The sequence below is a fragment of the Apteryx mantelli genome, chromosome 18, assembly GCF_036417845.1.
Source record: "Apteryx mantelli isolate bAptMan1 chromosome 18, bAptMan1.hap1, whole genome shotgun sequence".
In the NCBI taxonomy this organism is placed as follows: Eukaryota; Metazoa; Chordata; class Aves; order Apterygiformes; family Apterygidae; genus Apteryx; species Apteryx mantelli.
In genome coordinates this window covers 14,329,601-14,350,221 of record NC_089995.1, presented here as the reverse complement: position 1 = coordinate 14,350,221, position 20,621 = coordinate 14,329,601, and the positions used below count along the sequence as shown (strand labels likewise).

General features: G+C 40.0%; 1 protein-coding gene across 1 annotated transcript; it reads right to left on the bottom strand.

The window, feature by feature from the left end:
• Positions 1-2,755: 2,755 nt before the first annotated feature.
• On the bottom strand, positions 2,756-20,524 carry EDN3 (endothelin 3). Its single transcript, XM_067307861.1, has 5 exons — positions 20,113-20,524; positions 19,462-19,702; positions 4,144-4,308; positions 3,663-3,765; positions 2,756-2,840 (listed from the first exon to the last, which is right to left on the bottom strand). Exons 1-4 carry the CDS (start codon positions 20,162-20,164, stop codon positions 3,693-3,695), a joined length of 531 nt encoding a protein of 176 aa, XP_067163962.1. The 5' UTR covers positions 20,165-20,524; the 3' UTR covers positions 2,756-2,840; positions 3,663-3,692.
• Positions 20,525-20,621: the final 97 nt, after the last annotated feature.

The following is a 20,621-nucleotide window of genomic DNA, read 5'->3' as shown; positions in this document are numbered from 1 at the left end:
AATGTAAAAAGACACTAATTTCTAGTTTCTGCAAATAATCATTTTATGCTATCACATTTTAAGAGTTGTTTCTTGGTTTAAAATATTCATCAGTTGTATACGAAATGAATTTTTGTGTGTAATTTTTAAAGAAATGGATTTTCAAATTATCTCAATATTCGCTAGTTAAAACTTAGAAACACGTAAACTTACAAAGCTGGTTTGAAATCTGAGTCCCTAAGAGCTGAGGAATATCAGTGGTGATATTTTCTATAAATGTTTAAGATTAAATAATAACAGTCTGATTGTGATTAACTATTCTTGCACAGAATAATGACAGTTCCACTCCAGAACCCAGGGCATATAATGATCAGGTACGTGCTGCATTTTATAGATTCATTTGGAGATATCCACAGTAGGCTGTTTTTTTGTCTCTTCTACGTTTAATATAAGTTATTTGTGATTTTCTTCCTTTTGCTGTGTTCATGATGGACTGATTTTTACATTAACTGCTAGCAGTACATTGGCACAGTGTTTTCAGCTACTGTGTAGAGCCCCAAACCAAACTATTTGAAAGGGGAATTCACACGGAAAAATGTCAGATTATTCTTTCTTGAGGAAAAAGCACAACAATAACACCCACAACCCACTATTCAAAGGCCAAATCTAACTCACTGCCAGAGACAGAACCCAATTGAATTTGGTTTTTATCTTTGAAAGTTTAAAATAGAGTGAAAGCAGGTGGGGCTGGGGAAGGTGTGAATCTATCTTCAAATGTAACACTCAAATTGAATCAACTGGGGGGAAGAGAGCAGAAATCCACATATAGACTGAGCAGTTGATCTAAAAGCTGTATCAGTGGAGGAAGCATTGACAGCCTTGTCAGCACTGCGGTGCCAGCTGTTTGCAATTTCGGGAAAAAATGTAAGAAGCATGAACCTGAAGTCAGTGAACAATATTGGTAAAAAGAACTCGCAATCCGAATGGCCATTGCCTCTTCTTTTGTCCCAGTATCCAAATTAGGCCAGCTGGGGGTTACGTTTGCAGCAAAAGGGACACAAGATTGAAATGTAACTTTTTAATGTATAAGTATTATCAAAGAAATTTTATTATTTTCTGTACTCAATTCTCAAACGGTTAGAACTATCAAACTCTTTTGAAGATGGCAAGTTTTTGTATGTCCTAAGCATATGCACTCACAAAAAAAAGAAAAGAAAAAAACACTTATTGCTTATAAATGAACATTAATTATTCTTTATAACAAAGCTTGATTATTTTTTTAGAAACCCCAAACTATACAGTGCCTTTCAAAAATTTTGGGAAAACAGTTATGTGAAGTGTTTTTACAAAATAAATAATCTATTTTCTATAAATGTACAAAATCATGCCAGCAAGTAAGAAACTGATACAAATGCAATAACTGAAAGATATATTTACTTTTATAACTATAATAATTTATTTATGAAATATATCCACATATATATAAACTATATCATATATATTTTGGCAAAGACCTCCTTTCTTGTTTCAAACAAAATCTATTACCATTGTTTTAAGTCTATATAACCATTTTTTCTGCTCAGTTTTTTTCATTTTGCAGGGGGTTTTTTGGTCTCCATCTATGTTCTGATAAAATATAATTTAGTGTCATCTGGTTACAATTTAACCTATGTGCCCTGGGAAAAGTCTGCTTGAAGGTCAAACCAGAAAAGATCTGTAATGCCACAAGTAAGGGATTTCCTCTGTTTCTTTTTAAATTACATTAAAGAACAGGATTTGCAAAACTTATTCATTTTTTCCTGGCTTATTCCTGCATCTCCCTCTCAAAAAAGTCCATAATTTCTGCTGAAATCATTTATGTTGAAAACTCTCCAGTGGTGGATATTTTCCTTTTTGCCAAGTTTCCAGGTTGTTCAGTTGTTCAGTGATGATGTTTCAATGAAGAGTTAAAAATGTGATTTTAATGTATTAGCAAAGATGAATGTATATACTGTGGATGATAAGATACGTAGTGGCTTAGAATAATAAATGGTCTAGTACAGGAAATTACTCTGATTGTATGAAGTTTGATTTTAAGTTCCACAGTCTTACAGTGTCATGTTTAGGAAATTCTTTGGGGTGAATAATTGAAATTTTGTTCATCAGCTACAGTGCATCCTTAAATGATTGTTGTAAATGTTTTTGAATGGAACTTTGAAGTGTAGGAATAATTTGTGCCTAAATTAGGTAATCTATTGAATACTCAATGTATACTCTTAACTTGCTATAGTTTATAATAATATTTATATTAGCCATTCATATTTATTCTGCATAGATACTGTCACTTAAACATCTGCCACAAAGTTACAATATGATTCAGGCTTGCATACATTAACAAGAGAAATATTTTATCGATTTATTCTTGATGAGAACTCGTGTACAGGCAATCTCTCTCTAACTCATCCCATTTTCCCATTACAATTGCCTGCATAAAGCTTTGGATGGTTCTTCAGACAGATAGCAAGCAGTAAGTGGAACAGGATGTTTCTGTTGTACTTCTTAAAATAAGGTAGAAAAATGATTTCTGAAACTTTGTGTTGCTGCAGTTTGGATCCTCCTTTAAGTTTTTCTTCGATGGTGATACATTCCCTGTCAGTTTACATGATAAAGATTATCCTTTACTGAGACTCTCATGAGAGGAGCATGGGAGAAAGCTTCTTCATACAGGTTCACGTGCCCTCGAATTGGCATTGATGAAATTAAAGTGTTACATACTTCTGGATTCTCCACTGGCATCAGACTGAAGCATCGAGTTTGCCCATCTCAAGGGAGAGTTGTAGTTTAAGTTCTTGCTTCTGAGTTTCAGCAAATAAACATTAAACCTTAAAAAAAAAACAACAGCTTGAGTATTCTGAACTAACTGCTCATGATCCTGATAGAACTGTGGTCTCCTAATCGTCTCCATGCTTATGTGTGCAAACAGTGAATGTTACCCAGATGTCTAATTAGCTCTGATTAAATAATCATAGGGAGAAATTCAGCCTGGAGACTTAAAATCCAAGTGCTTCCCTTGAGAGCTAGAAAGGTTTGGATAGTAATTTTTTTTTCTTTTTTTTAACTTCTCAAGTTCTAATGGCTGCTGCATTTCACCCAAAACTAGAAGTATTTGATTACACTAAAATAATTTTACATTTCTTACATAGCACTAGTATTAAGATTTGGAACTGGAACTTTTTGAAACTGGCTGCCAGGTCACAGTAACTTTTTCATGTATGACATCTAAAATAGATTTATTTTTCCCTCCAAATATTTTTTCCACAAAGTTTGTTCTATTTTCTGAACCTTGACAACTTAAATTTTACAAGAGCACTGCACTGGGACATACAGCTTATATTGTTGCAGGGCTAAATGAGCAAAAAGATGATAGACAGGAACAGCCCTGGCCTTAAGGAAAAAAAAAATGTGGGACTGTTGCCAGAAAATGTGTTGGCTTATAGCCAGAGAATCCAACTTTTGAAGGAGCTATATCAGCACGGGGAAGGTTGTAGTAATTCTGTGTATAATTAGTTATTAAAAAAAAAAAAAAGACGTCTCATTTAGAAAAAAGTAATAGTATTTATTTGACTTCAGAAAATATTAAAAAAGTTACGGAAAATTAATATTTCTATTCAACATTAAACAGAACATGTGCATCTGTTACATACCTGATGGTTCAGAACCTCCCAGACTCTGTGCTACTGAATGAAAGCGTGTTCCTTTTCCCTGCATAGGTCTCTCTCCTCTGTTGTTTTCACTGATCCATGATTCCTGACGAAGAGAGATTTGCTAAGTTCTTCACTGTGATCTCACCAGTTGCCCATACAGAGTTATTTATAAAGCAACAAAGGGCATATTTTTCTTTAGAATAGATAATACTTGGGGTTTTTACCTAAAATAGTGCAATATTAAGGAGGCCCTGAATTACCCTGTTTATTCTTCTAACTGGACAGGAGATCTGCTGTTTTAAAAATGCCACATCATAAAAAGAAACACCAGAAATAAAATTCAAAATACTAGACATGCGAATTTTATTTAAAAACAATACATTTGTTAACCCTTTAATTTTACACATGCAACTTGATTATTTAGCTTCATGAAATAGTCAAATCATGTAGACAGTTAGCAATGTTAAGGAAGGATACTCACCTTCTTCTGTCTTGCATTCTCCTGCAAAACTGCATACACTGTTCGTCATGTGCATCCAAACAAGAGCACCGAAACGAAGACTGGAAAGTACTTTGAATCTGGCCTGTAGACCTTTTGCCTCTAAAACTGCCTCTGTAGTTAGATAGCCCATATGGCACCGTCCTCCTGTCATGAGAATCACAATCATGATATATTTTACAAACCAATTAAGAGGTTGTTTCATATTTTTCTGTTTTAGAAAATAGACCTATTGATGTAAACTAATAAACAGTGGCACAAAAGTCAAACCCTATACTCATGTAAAAAGCTCTCCCTGTAAGAGCTCACAACTTTTGCTTAAAGTACTCAGGCTTTTACAAAGTTAGAAAGTAGCAGAAAAATAAATTAATGGCAGAATTAGTTGACAGATATCCTGGCTACATACAAAAATTTTGATTACCTAACAGCAAATACAAATACATTCCCAGGTTATTGCTTATTTTAATTCTCATTAATTCTTTATCGTATAGGTTCCCAGTCTCAATTACTATGCACAAAATTTGGCATGTTCAGTTCCATAACTGGTATAAATTGACAAAGGAGCTGTGTTGATTTCCATCAGATAAGTACCATCACATCGTCATCTTCTTCATCATTCAGAGGCTGAATTGCCTATAGTTTTACTGTTTTCATCACTCGAGAAAACTGTCAGCATGACTGGCTTGCTGGATTATGTTTAGGGACATGACATTGGAGTCATAGGTGTGAGAATAGATAGAGGTAGATAATCCTCCTAACATGGAAGCCACAGTGATACGTATCCACGAATGCTTTTCTATAGGAGATCATATTCAGTTCTTTACAGGAGCATATCAGGAAATAGGAAGAGGTAACTCTCTTTATTTCCCTGCAGCCTGGCATACTCTGCTCCTTAATGGGGAATATTCAGTAATATTGTTTATCAGAAAAGGGCAAGCTTCATCACTACCTGCTAGCATCCCCAAAATGTATGGATAGTTTTGACTGATGTCATAAATTTTTCCTCCCGCAAGGTGTTAAAGAATCTCAATTGATAGCAGCTCTACACCACGTGGAACCTCTGGAAACTCACCAAAGTTCAGGGCACTTGAGGGCTGGGCAAATCAACCCATGAATCCACTGAAAATCAGAGGCAAATCTCTTGTTCAAAAGAAAGAAGGATGAGGGAAGAACAAAAAAAGGATGTGATCTTGATGCGGGAGAGGAGGTTAGGGTGACAGTGTTACAGCACAAAGCCTGAATAATCAGTCTGGAACCACTACTGTCATGTAGTTGGACTTCTATCATTTTCTTTCATAAAAACATCATTAGTCTATTAATTGGAAATCTGTGAATTTTCCATTCTCCCACACTCATGCTGAGTTGAAAGTGTCAGAAACATTAGTTTCTTAAAGTCTGCAATAATTTTTGATGCAACATTGGCAAGGTTGATAGAAAATCACAAAAATATAGAAATAAGCGGTATTTCTGTGTGTTGGAGGTCATGAGAGGTCTTTCTCCTGTAGATGCTGCTCTGCCTCATCTATATGCAGATGCTGTTATATATTTTCACCACTTCTTTCATTCTGTCTGTGCCTTAACACTGGGAAAGACTAACAAGATGCAAATTAGCCTTAAAAGACTATTTAGGACTTGATTGTGGCCCCCCCCTTCTCAAACAGTAGATTGAGAAGCTATTTGCTGTCTTCAGGAGTAGGCGTGAGTCCCATTTTATACTTGAAGAGTATTTATAATTCTGTACTGGCATCTACTTTATAATAATGAATGATAAATGACTAATGTAGGTAACTTCTGACACAAACAATTGCTTTATCATCTTATTTTTAGATATATTCGTGCTGTTTATGAAGTAATGGTGGTATTTGGAGGCAGGAACAGAAAGTGCTTATATTTTTAAGTGTGGCGAACCCTCTGTGAAAACTGTCTGGTAAAATTCTGTTATGCAACATTTTGCTCAGATTTAGGCTGAAATGAAAACATGAGTCTTGCTTGGTCTAACCAAACTTGAAACCCATATCTCATGGCAGATAGGTCGTGAGGGGATAAAAAAGCTTTTTACAGCTTTTGCAGATGTCATCCCACATTGTGCTAACAAGACATAAAATACTGTAGTATGTTATTCTCATTATTAAAAATGTTTCCAATTTTTCCTACATACAGTACTATTTTTTCTTACTCTAATGGCTCTAAATCCAAATCTCTGCAGGGCTGAGCTGTTGCTTGCTCCTCTGTCTAAGGTTCTGCCTGCATAGCCGGAGTGACACAGGGGCGCGTGTGCTTACTCCTTAGCTGCTGCAGCTTGCAAATTAATGAACTAGCTAGAATTGTCATCAGCTTCAATTTCATGTTAATACATCAGTATATGAACTATGGTGGTTAAGGAATGGAGCCATAACCAGTCTGATGTCTTTGCTATGAGATAGTAAAATCCAGCAGATAGGCAGGAGTGGGGATTATAGCATAATTACAAGTGATAAGAATGATGAATCACAGCCCTAAGCAAAGGGGGAGACTGATATTTTAGATACTGCTTCTGACCTTCCTACAAAGAGCCTGATGCTCTACGAAACAAAATTCGTAAGCTCGATGCTTGTAAGAGTATGCTTCATACTTGGAAAATGCATTCAAGAGCACTTTGTTCTCAGTGGCCCAGAAATACGTGCAAATGTAATGATATTTTCAAGTGTAATAATTTGAACTAGAATGCCCAAGCAAACATTTTTATGTAAGCTAATAAGCAGATTTGCCATTCAGAGATGGGAAATTTAAATTTTTGGTATAGCCTTCCCAATATGCCTTTCTGTAATTTCTAAGCCAAAAATTCAAAACCAAAACATAAGCTTCAATAGCAACCCACAGTCTTTCCAGTAGTATTCAGAAAGAGCTGCAAAATGTAGTAGGTGTTTTCTTGCCTGTCAGTTACTCCGATAAAACTCATAAATTGCAACATTTAAGCAAAAGTTAGTGTGTGCATGGTTATCATTCCAGTAGCTGAAAATGTTAGTAATTCAAGTTAGTTCATGCCTCTTTCTCAGTACTTCAGAAGTGAGAAGAGATGCCAGAGAGATTCAGTTGAACAAATATCAGAAGCATTTGCCTAGCAGCATGCTTAATCTTAGATCGTTGCACATGATTAATGAATGGCTGCTTGAGCAGCAAATTTTATGGTGCTGCAATGCTCAGGTTCAAAAGGAGGGAACTAGAATCACAGTTTCTACACACGGAGTGGTAATCGCTGTCGACATTTTACTGTTACTAAGCCTGTCTGTTGCTAAGAAGCCAACTTAGCTTTCCATTTCAGTAGGTGAAGCATCTCTTTTTTTAGTCAAAGCTTGCTATCTTTAGCATACGCAGGGCAGTTTCTGTCCCCACAGGGAAGATGAGGGACAGCTGAACCAGGCAGGAGCAGATTTGTCCAGCCAACTGCTGGACTGCCAGGGATGTCTGAGCAACTCATTCCCTAACACCATGTTCCTAGTGGTTATGACCAGGTCCCTAGCCAAAGTCCTGGCTAAGAGCCATTTGGAAACATTTTGAAATTTTCTATGTGAGATTCACAGATTTTTTTTTTGAAACATTTGAAACAATTGAAACATTTACATTTCACAAGAAATATGAAATTTCTGATCTTTAACTCAGATTACATTGTTTCTCCTTTTAGGAGAGCAAAATTCGCATGTGACAATAAAATTGGTTTCCACATATTTAAGGGCTAAGGCGTACCATGCATCCTTTATGCATTTCTTCTCTACAAAGAGGAGAACAAGCATACTGATACAATTCTGGATTAGCCTTTCCAAGGTACTTCTTTGAACTGGCATCTGGGTGGCAACATTCAAACCTGCGATGTACGTGGACATGGCCCACCTTCTCTTTTGCAGAGGTCAGTTACCAGTATGATTACTGCGGCCAGGGAGCAGATGCATAAAGGAAAAGCCAGCATGCTCATTTTTAAACACTTTCTAAATTACAGGAGGTCTGGGTTTAAGGAAACAGTTTCTTTGTCAGTATAAACTATTTTGTTCTTTATTCACATCATCAGAAGGCTCTATGTGGGAAGAAGAGCTGCTAACATAGCTCTCCAGTGCCTGGAATTAAGCCATGTGTATGATTTGCCAATGTCCCACTGTCCCTCATTTGTACTATAATGAATGGTCAGTATTCAGACAGCCAAAATCCAACTAGTTTATTTTAATTCTTATAACATGTGACTGAGTTTCTCATGCTATGTTATAATTGACCTGTGAGTTGCTTTTATTTTCTACTTTCCCAGCCACTTAAACACAGTAGATACCTCCAGGGCACTTGAGAGTTTCAGCCAAAACAGAAGGATGAGGGGGTTGCAGCATTCATCTTAGATATTGTGATTTCAGTATTCAGCAATATATTTCTGGCATGTATCCAGGCCAGCCAGGCTCCCAAGAGCCTCCAGTGTTTTCAGACAATCTTAAAATGTATGAGATCCCTGTAAGGACCACTGAGAACAAAGAATGTGGAGAGGAAGCAAGATCTCTTTATATTCTCTATGTGAACCAAGATGTCCCCAAAATGAAAGATGTTAGGGGAAAATAACAGATATTTCTGTGTATAATTTCATATAAAGCTACAGCAGTACTACTATGTAGCTCTGTAGATAAATAGATCATTGGCTGCTCTGAAAGTTCACTCCAACTCTTTCTGCAACAGGCACATTTTTTAATTGCAGATAGTTTGCAACAGGTATTCCTCCCATATTATCCTTTGATCATCATCATCATTTATTAAGTAAAACACAATGGGAATGCTCTTCAAAGAAGTCCCTGACTTGCTGGTCTTATGTCATCCTAACTACATGCTGTGTTCACAAAAATTGTAAGGATTGCACTGCATTTTTTCTACTTGATTATTCACAGACTCCTACAATTGAGAGATATAACGGGCTGTTCCTTCTTACCAATTGTCCTAGTCCCTCATCTATTTAAAGGATAGAGATTTACGATGACATGCAGAAATAATGCTTGCTTTTTTCTGAGAAGATTTTTGCAGTTAAAATTATTTTCAGAGAGAAACAGGTGTTTATACTTTGTAGCCACACTTTTACTTCCCACATCCTCAGTTTAGTAGCAGTCAATGCTCCTAGATACCTAAATAGGCTACTGATATCCAAAAAGATGTAGCTCCAATATCTTGCTGAAATTGGGTTTATCTTCACTGTTTTTTTCAATCTGATTTGTTTAGTTAGCACTTAAGCTTTTAAAGGACCCAAAATTAGTTATAGTGGATTAGTTACAGTTAATTTAGGCAATAAGCCAAGGATTGTGCGTATCTGCTTTACCATCCAGTCTGTCTCACTGACCACATGAGTTCTTTGATCTACCTCCTACTGGGACGTCGTGGTACCCAAATAAGAGCCATAAGAGAATCTGAAGGCTAATGTCTCTGTGATAAGGCAGATCATTTGTCCGGGTATCTCCCTTAACATGCCATCCCAGGAGGATTGCAGCAATGAGATAGGCTAGAGCAAAAAACTCCACTATCTTGCTAGCAACCTACATACCTGTCTGCTTGTGTCAGCAGGCTTAGTTAACCAGTGTTGGCACAATCAATGGAAAGAAGGCACCAGGCTGCATACGGTCTCCAATACAATGAGTAGTATTTCTATAAAGTGAGCTGGTCCCTGAGAGATACAGTGATGTGGAAGACACCCCTGGTTTGATCCTTGGCACAGTGATACAGAGCAGCCAGCCGAGCCACACCAGGAGTCAGTCAGCTCTCCTACATCCCTCAGGAGCACACTGGGAAGGAAGGAGGTGAAAGAGCTGGCCAGGTCAGAGCAGCTTCACTTTTTCGTCTTGTTTCTTTCTCCTCCTTTGAAGAAGATGTCTCTCCTTTCTTGCAACATGAGGCCTGAGAGTGAGAAGAGGCCTGCACTAACAGCCCTGAAAAGAGGTGGAGGGGCTCAGAACAGGAGTGAGACTAGGGAGAGAGAGCAGAACTGATGTGTGGACTGGAGGCAGTCAGTGCAGGGGCTGGGAGATGACAGGGACAAGAATAATTTGAGGCTGCAGTCAAAATTAGTTGCTGGGCATGAGAATGATGATGAACACTTGTTTTTTTCAAGCCATTTTATATTTAGAATGAGTTGTTAGGTTTGCCCAGTCCTGATTTAGGTAACTCATACTAGCTCTGCAGAAGGACACAGAATAAATGTCATCTTCCCAAGCTTTATACTCCTTGATTTCCTCAAACCAGTTATTGAAGCCATATTAAATGAGCCATATTTTGATCCCTGTGATAACAAGGTAATTCCAGTATTATAATCTTCTAAGTAAATGAGATAAATTTACAATATATATGGTACATTCGTGGTGACTAGAGAAGGAGGTTACAAAGAGCTCAGTTTACTAACTTCACTGACTGCAAATGCCTGGTAGCTGAAAATGTCCTGGAGGCAGAAAGGTGTCTTTTTTCTTATAAAAATAAGCCATCTTGCATTCCTCCTACTTTCCTATTTTATATGTTCTTTGGTAAAAGTGAAACACTTACGGCATAATTTAAGCTTGAAGCAAACTCAAAAGCAACATCCGGCACAACTGGCAGCACATGCCTCTGCTGATCCTTACTGGGAATAACTAGATTTGTGGCTTTCATAAACAGTTAAGAGGAAGGGTTCCCATGGCTGCAATCTGGCTTACCTAGCATGCATGGGCTACCCTGTTTCTGATAAATATGTTAGCAAGCATGCTCCATAAAATACATAACTTCATAACACACATAATATTCTTATTAAAGCAGAGCTAATATAATACATAACAGGCTACAATTGCTTTTTTGGATACATTTCTCTTAGCTTTAGCAATTTACAGTATTCCACATTGAGCTAACAAATGTAGTAAAGAACATGTTGTAATGACTGCAAAATATTCATACTCAGGAGACCTTACTGCAATATTGCATGAAGGCAGAGGAAGACACTTGAATCATTTGCCAGCATGAAATACCAGAAAAGAATCTGAAGCTCTGTGGAGCAAAGACAATTAGCACAAAACAAACAGTGGACACAAATAAATTACCTGGTCTTAAGAGACAACTGGCTTTGTTTAAAGCAATTTCATTATGTCTTACACCCTTAACTTGATCCCTGATTACTAAGGACTGAATTATGAACTAAAATATCATATGGATGGAAATACTGTCTTTTTAACATCTTATCAATGGTATTTTTGATTTGGATTGACTGTCGTAGGAAAGGTCTTTCACAGCATGCTTTCTGTGGGAGGTTTTGTCGGGGATCTTCCTAGGAGTTCCTCACTTGCCAAGACACAGAAGACAACACACGTGCAAACGTTATTTTTGTTCAGCAGTATACAGGAGTGGCAGAATTACACTTCAGTAAATCCTATTTCTAATCCAAGACTTGAAAGACATTTAGTCCAGTTTAAGCATATACTTAAATTTTTGATTCAAAACTAAATGAATGAATTGATATTTTAGTGAGTGTACTCTTTAATTTCTAGGTGACAGCAGTGGACCTGCTATTTAATTATTACAAGGTTATACCTAATAGTATTTTTCTTCTGTATGTTTGTAGGGAAATTATATAAATGCTTGTAATTTCATAACAAAGGACAACTCAGCAATAGAACTTAGAGTATAACAGACATGCAGTACAGTTAAATCATAAATGAATGGCAAAATCAAAATAATCTGCTTTTCTTTTAAAAAAACAGTCTTACGAATAGAAACTTCATATTTATTACTAATAATCCTTTTCCTGTAGCTGTCAAAAGAATATTACATGTTTCCTGTATCAAATATGATAAGAAAAAAATTTGGGCTGTGCAGTGAAAAGCTGAGGTATGTTTCTTGAGGTTAACAAGATGAAGCAGCCATGGGGGTGTATTTTTTCATTAACACCCCAAGTACCCAGAGAGGCTGGGTAGAGCTCACTTTACCTTATGAACCGAGCCACTGTTTCACCAAAATACCTCCCTGAAAATGTACTGCTCGCATCCTTCAGTACCTCATACCGGTCCTAACCTGGTTCCAGTTTTTGACAAGCTATTGGACTCTTAATTATAAAAAAACGTATCTGGTGCAGTATTCCTTCCCGCCTGTAAGACCCAACCTCCCATTACTCTTCTTTCATCCTCTGACTGGCAGGGAGCATTGGGCTGGTTCCAAAGCAAGAAGGCATGAGGTAAATCCTGAAAGGCAGAAGTGGCTGGAAAATCAGGAGAATGAAAGGAATGAAATAAAATTAAGTGGCAAAGGGTAGCTTTTCCAAAATAAGTCTCAGAGAATTCATTACTAGCTCCTGCACCCGCCATACCACTGTCTACACAGAACACGTTCTCCAGTGCATGTTTCTACCATTCCCCACAGTGTGTAGAGTTAAAAATGCACTGTTGGTTTAAAAACAAATAAAACAAAAACCTGGGGGGAAAATAAACACAAGAGTGTTAAAATTTAAGGCTGATGAAAGTGACTGTGGTTTGACAACCCTGGAAAATGTTATTCTTTGTTTACTCTTAGAATTTGAGCAACATGAAGAGCAATAGTGAAGTTTCAAAGCACCAGTTACTGGCATGTGTCATCCCTGAGCCCATCCTCTGCAGGGCTAGCTCCTGCGGTGACAGGGGAATTCAGTCTGCAGAGCCAGACCAGTTTCAGGCCTTCCTGAGGATACTGTTAAGGTATCAATACTATGAGTACTGAAAATATGCTTTACAGGAACACTAAGAGGATATATTCTAGTCTAGGCTGTGAAGGGCACACAAGCTGTGCATGGTTCAGGGAGACCGAAGGAGCAGAGGGATCAGGCTGAACAGCGCAGGCTGAGGGATGCTCAAACAACAGTGAGACAGTGTAGGAGCAGTTAGGAGAAATGATCAGCACACAAAACAGGAGAGCATGAATTTGAGGCCCTTACTAGAATGGGAATGGGCCCTTATTAGAAAGGGATGGTGTTTCAATGTGAAAATGTCAAAAGAAGGCATTGGCTAAAAAATAGAACCACACCAAGGTATTTAATCTAGGATGTTAAAGTTATTTTAAAATGGAAACACTGAATCTTGTTCATTCAAGAGAGTACCATGAATATATGTACTTTAAAGCAGGGTAGGCACAGAAAAAGCAAGAAACATTTTGTTCCTGTTCACGTTAAGATAGGTCAAACTATCAGATATGATATGTGATTTAGGAATGAAAGTCCCATTTGCCAAAGGACAGAACCAATTAGGACCAATCAGAACACTCACTAAAAGAAAAAGAAAATAGGCTTATTAAAAGAAAAACAGAATAGGCTTCCTAAGTTAGGTTTGAACGTAACTCTTGACAACCAATTGTGTCTTCATTGTGAAAAAACACAATTTGGGTAATGCTACATGGAAGGATAAAACACCATATATAAGGTTTTCAAAGGAAAAAATTGGGGCAAATTATAGTGCACCTGATTTTTACATTGTTTCAAGCACAGCATCCCTATTAAATGCATAAACAGCTTGCATATGAAAGGACCTGCTACAACAGGACAGTGATGTTGACAGCTGCGTTTGGCATTAGCTATGGTGGATGCGTGATAGGGAGGGACCAAAGAGGAGTCTCTTGCTGCAGACAAGCTAATTGTTGTGAAAGCTGATTCAGTTGCAAGTTTTAGCACTTGCATTTGAAGACCCTCCAAGAACTGTTTTTCATTTTTTGATGAATCAGAAAGGCATTTCATAGCAAATTTTATACAGCTGTGGAAAATTCCATAATATCCTAACACTAATAACTGTGCTAGTAACAACTACGTTATTTTTATTGTATAAGCTGCTATATGGTTTTGTTACTAAAAGGGAGTAAAAAGAAATAGAGCCAGAGATGCTTGGTTTGAATCAGTATCATAATATCTAGCTCAGTAGCAGTTTGAACATGAAAGACTAGTTCAAGTACAGTTCTAGAACTAGTATTAGCTGTGGACTATGTTATATTAACTTAGTATTATGTTTTCATAGTGTAAATCTCGGGGCTAGTTTTAAAATCATCATCCAACAAAAGGAATGAAGAACTAGGAAAATGTTTAAACACATAAGCTGGCTGAGGGGAGATAATAAAATGGTAGTTGGACCGCAGTATAGTTGTTACATGCCTCTGTAGTTATTTGAACAGTGGAATACATACACTCAAAGATTGATCGACACTGCAGTATTCAGTGAGCTTCCCAGTTCAATAGAATATTCATGTACAATATCAGCTTCATCACTTCTTTTGGCACTTGCTTCTGGTGGTTAACCACGCTCACTGTTAGACAGATCGTCTTCCTTATTTGAACTTGCCTGGCTTGCAGCCACCGTTTTATCATTATGCCTTTGCCTAGCAGGTATTTTCAGTCCGATATATTAAGATTATAAGCACACGCTTAATTGTTTTGCTGAACAGGAGAGTTTTGGCTGTGTTCTTCCCTTTCCAGTAATACACAGGTTCTTGTCTATGTTTAACTAATGAAGAAGATAATTCTCAAAAAAGGGGGTAATTCTAATACTTTAAATTTATAATACCACCTAATACCCATAAGGATGAAGAGCACTTTAAATTACATTCTGTGGGTTTCCTTTCAACAAAATTCAATCAGTGATGAGATGCAGGTAACAAAAAGATGATATGATGGAAATGAAAAAGTCAGCAGGACGTCCTGTTAGAACAACAGTATCCAATAGGCTTGGAGTCTTCTCTTTTGTAACAACATCCCAAGATATCACATCTTCTCTATATATGAGCAAAACTGAGTGAAGTGATGACCGGATAAAGATCCTTTCCATTCTGAGATGACCTCCTGATGGTGACCTAGGCCAGTAGTGAGCAAAATCATTAATTTAAAGCTGTTAGACAACTGATCATATGTGGAATCAGCTGCTGTTGTCAGTTTAGCTTCTGATAAGCCTTGGATTCACAACAAACCCATTTGCCAGCACTTTCAGCAGAGACAGAAAAGAATGAAAGTGCATGAAAAGCCTTTCTTACCCCAACAGGTAGTCATATGAGGTCAGGAGGACAGACTTTTACAGGTGAACTATCTGGAGTTGTCAACCTAGACCTGCTGATATTCCTAAATGGCCATCAAAATTTAGGATATGTGACTTAAAAATGTTACAGAAACTTCATGTTTCTTCTTTATGATGGAACAAGAATGTGTCAGCACAGGCTTGTGAAACACTCACCTTATCCTCTACCAACATATCCCACTCACAGACCACCAGCGAGTGTATGCCTTTGGCCTTCCACAGAGGAAAGAGAACATGTGTGAGTGCAGAGGATCAGTGAGCGAGCACAAAAATATTAGATCAAACTCTTCCTTTCACTTTGTTCATTTGACTCTACTGTTTCAGAAATTTATGTAATTGGCCAATAGAACCTTTAGATGATCATGTAAGCCCATCTTTTTACATGGTCATAGAATTTCATTCAGTTATTTCCCTTTTTGATCATAGTATCTAATACTGAAATAAGGCATGCCATTTAGAAAAAAAAATTGCTTTGATTTAGACACTTCAAGAAATTATCAGTTCTTTTGGTGCTTAGCCTGACTGGCTAATGCCTTTACTATGCTAATCCTTCTTTAAAAGCCTCTGGATTATTGCCACGAGTTCTCATTATATTTTTCTTTCACAGATTAAAGACCATTTTAGTATCTGATATTGTGTGTCCATTATAGCATTATTCTCCTGTAGTTTTCAGATTTGATCTCTTACTAATTATTCTGAGCATCTGTAGTGTTTCATGCAGCAACATTAATGTCATTAATTGAAACACATTTTGCCTTTGGATGTACATGCTCAGTTGATCTCAAAATATAGGACCTCTTTGAAGATGGACAGATCTAAAATGTGTCTTTCTTACATTTTCTTCTCTAAATTATATAATTAAGCATGAGTCTACAGGTTGTGGCTATATTACATCAGTGAGTACTGTTTAACAGAGTTTATTCTTTCTGCTTTAAAATGTGTCTTTAATTATATATCAAGGCAGACATAATTAATCATTTGACAAAAAAGAAATAACACATATACACATTGATTACTCAAGGAATTAGTCTGCAGTCTTATCAGTGAGAACAATATACCAGGTTTTAACCAAATATTTTATGCAGCCTTTGTCTACAAGACATAATTGCATTATTCTACTCTGACTTACAGATGTTCCTTAGGATGTCTTCCTTTCCACTTAATGCTTTCACTGTTCCCATCAAAAAAGACTTAGAGTATGTCAAAATAACACTAGCATACTCAGGGGTCTGGACTAACCCTAGTGGTTCATGGACAAGTACAAAGCAATAGGCAAACGTGTGTGCACGTAATTTCCTCATTTAATTTGGGATGGCTACAGAGGGTCAAAGGTTGCGTACTCTGCAATTTTGTGCTTTTCAACAGCTCTCTCCCTGCTGATCTTAGAGGTTTCTCAGCAAGGATAGAAATATACCCTGTATTGGTACTCTGCTTCCAGCAGTGATTTTATTGAAACCACTTCTCTGGGGAGGGAGGAGGAAGAGGGGCCATGACCAATATTTGTTCTGAATATATTAAAACAATGCTTAAAAGCATATTCTGTTGGGAGAAGTGATGAGGAAGAAACAGGAGGAGGAAGTAAAGTACATCTGTGGCGCATGGAGGAAAGAGTAACCTGGAAACAGAAAACATTAAGGAATTTGTGATGGGAATAAGAAGTGATAAAGTGAAGGATGTAATTCAAGGGAGATGAGAAAGAAAAAAATTAGTAAAAAGTAATTCCAGTGTTTGGTGTAGGAAATAAAACTGAAAAAGACATGAGAGGTGAGTAAACAGGAAAAAGATCAGAATCAACAGATGTTAGGAAAATCTCTCCAGTCTTTAATACCATTGTTCTGGCCTCCCATTGTATGTATGGTCCTCAAAGTTGTATTTGAGCCAAACATTTGGTAGTAAATATAAAAACTTTCAACAACATAAAAGGTCTATTTACAGCCCATGCAGTCTATACATATGTAACAGTTGCTTCCATTTGGAAGTTGTGTAACTTCCTTGGGATATTAAATTGCACAAGTAGGCCTGATCCTTCTCATTTGCTTTCAGAAATACCTTTTAACTTATTGAGACATTGTTCAGGTAGAAGACCAGGCCAGAATTAGGGCCCATTCATCCAGATGTGTGATATAAAAGCCCAGTCCTATTCTTATTGTACTAAACATACTCAAAAATGTCCAATGTCTTTATAAATACTATTTCAATTACTATCTCTGCCCTCATATATAGAAGCTTTCCTCTGTGGAAGAATCCTGGGGTTTCTGACAACCAAGACGGCACTCCTGCAGCTTAGAGGGAGATTTTTACATCCACCCACGCTGTGAACAGGGCCTTTCCTTTCAGTGCTCCCCTTGCAGGCTGGAGCAGGGAAGTCTCAGGGAAGAGCTAGAGGAGCAGGAGAGCAAAGCAGGCCAGTTCAGACACCTGGCTCTTCCAGGCAGAGAGCACCACTTGCCTTTTTCCACTCTCTAGAAACCCCAGCCCACCAACTTCGAGGTGCCTCTTTTCTCCAGTTCTAATCAGCAATTACAGATTCCAAAAAATTTAGTTCCTACTGGACTGATTCCCCTACTCTCCACAATTATCCAGCCACTGTTTATCAACCGTAGAGGGCCTCTAGCATCCTGGTTAACCTACTCCCGACAGTGTTGGGAAATGAAGCATATTATAGACTCTTAAACTGAATTGTCAGGCTTCCTGAGATCATGGAAACCATATATATTTTCATTCTGTATTTTTTGTTCTTTCTTTGCTGATCTTCACTCAGGACTTCCAGGTAGGAAAAAAATCTCCACATCAGTGAATGCATGCACACTATTAATGTTACAATGTTGTATCCAAAATACTTTTCACACCAGAGGGAAATTGACAGTTTTTATTGACCTAAACAGGAGATCCTATAAAAAGAGGGTTTAAAATTAGCAGAATTCTATTTATTCAGTTTGTGGCCAAAAAGGAATGTAGTTTCTCTGTTTCACTGGTGAAGCTCTGACTCACATATACTGAGTCATAAATATTTAGCTAAAATAATTCTAAGTAATCCTGGGATGGATTAGTGGAGGTATGGAACTTGAAGAACTGAATGACTTCTGTGACTGCATTATACATACTGCATGTGCCTGTAATCTAAAACCCATTTGACTTAATTTATTTTGTTGCTACTTTCTTTTTTTTTTTCTATTCCTTTTGTCATTGTAATCTGATTAAAAGCTTTGCAATTGATTCAAAGGCAGATCTGGCTTAGTACAAATATTCCCAACTGTAGTTAGTGGAGTTCTTGGTGGTGGCATGTGGAAGTTCACAGCCATATGGTCCCAGTACTTCTAATTCTGAGGTTCATTAGATGAATCTAAAAATAGGCTTCATTTGATCTCCGAACTTTTAAAATGAACTGACTGCTGTAGTTGCCACAGGACTGAGACTTGTTAGCCTATGAAACAAACTTTACAAATCCTTAAGACTCATAGACAATAGTGTAGGAAGAGAAGGACGCCAATCTCCAGGCTCTAGGCAAAGTGCCGCTCTTCCTGGCTGACTGCTTTGTGTTAACCACTGCAGGTAGCCGACGCTGCCCTTGGGCCTTCGTGCTCCACCTCCCACTGACCCTTACGAAACTCAGAATTTCTGCTTCATGGGAACTGTTATGTTTTCAAAAGTTGTTTTTGTTACGAGTTGGAGCAAACACTTATGTTCCCTCTTCCCGCAAAACACAATTGTAAAAGAGACCATTTGCAACATTTTATGTCTGGTATATTGTGGTTTTCAACAATTATTATTCTTTTAATGTCAAAATATTTTCCCACATGAATTTCTATCGAAGTCAGTACAATTTCACACACTCTAGTTCTCCTCCCCCGAAGAGGGGTTTATGAGAAACAGCTTTCTCCGACAAAATAGCTGCTTTTCTCCCCGCGGTCCCGGCGCCCGAGGCGCGGCGCGGAGGCCCCGGGGCGGGAGGGCGCCGCCCGCAGGCGCCCTCGCCCGACGCTGCGCGGCACCTGCGCGCCCCGCGCCGGCAGGTGGCGGCGCCGCCCGCCCCGCCGGGCACCGTCCCCGCGGGCGCCCTTGCGCGGCGCGGGCGGCGCAGGGGCAGGGCCGGCAGGGCGCCAGGCTGCGCGGGGGACGCCGCGGCCCGGCCCGGCCCGGCTCCCCCCACCCCGACCCCGGCCCCGGCGCCGGCCCGGCCGCCGCGCAGCGCCGTCACCTCCCGGCGACCCGCGCGGGGAGGCCCCGCGCCGCCCGCCATTTCGCGTCCCCGCCGCGCCCGCCCGCCCTCACTCACTCGGGGGTGTTGATCCAGATGATGTCCAGGTGGCAGTAGTAGACGCACTCCTTGTCCTTGTAGGTGTAGCAAGTGCAGCGCCGGGCGCGGCGGCGCAGCGCCCCGCCGTCCGCCTTGGCCCTGCCGCCGCCCAGCAGCGCCGCCGCCTCGCTCTCCTCCCGCTCCTTCTGCCCCAGCGCCGCGGAGCGCGGCTCGCCGCCGCCCGGCAGCGGCAGCGAGCGAGGCCGCGGCAGCGAGGACCCTGTTCGGCGGGAAGGCAAGAGCCGCGCTCAGCGCTCAGCGCCCCGCTCCGTGCCCGCGCAGCCCGCCCGCCCCGCGCCCCGCGCCCCGCACCCCGCACCGCAGCCCCCGTGTACCAGCGCCCCGGCAGGCGCCGTCCCGCCGGCGTTTCGGGGCCGCTGCCGGCTCCGCTATGTTCGCAGTCGCTGCAGCGCGCCGGGATGCTCGCGTAGCCCCGGCAGGCTGCGGGGGCATCGCCGGCGGGGTGGTTGGTTGGTTGGTTGGTTTAAACCCACGTACGGCCAAACGCTGCTCTGCTGTCTAGTTCTCCACCACGCATCGGAGAGGGCTACTGCTGCTGCCTTTTGAAAAACCAGCCTTTCTTTGTGTGCATGCGTGGAAATGGCAAATAAAGAAAGCAACTCTTTTTACCTGCAGTCGACGTAATTGTAAGTCCAAAGAGGAACAGTAATCCCAGCTCCATTAAACCCAAATTGCACGCTTGGTAACTGCAGGCAAAGGTGAGCTGCGGGGGCAAGTGAGCCGTTCCGGGAGGAATCGCTTCAGGTTGGCGGCGGGGAATGTCCTCGGGCTCGCTGCAAGGCTGCTCCCAGCGCTTAGTTCCCACACGGAGGTGTGATTTGTGGTTCTCACTTGTAGTTACTTTCCTCCAGTGCAGATTTAGTCCTGAAGGGGAGAGTGTTGTCAAAAGAAGGGAAGACCCATCGCTTGGCTTTTCCCACACACACCTCCCACCCCCACCCCTAAATCCGATCCGAAACCGGAGCTGCTGTTTTCCAGCTGCAGACGCCTCCCACAGCGGACAGCTGCCGGCCGGGGCCGGGGCCGGGGCCGGGGCTGGGGGCTGGGGGCGGGGAGCGGAGCGGAGCGGAGCGGCCGGCGCCCCCCGCCTCCCGCCCGCGCAGGTACGGCCGGAGCGG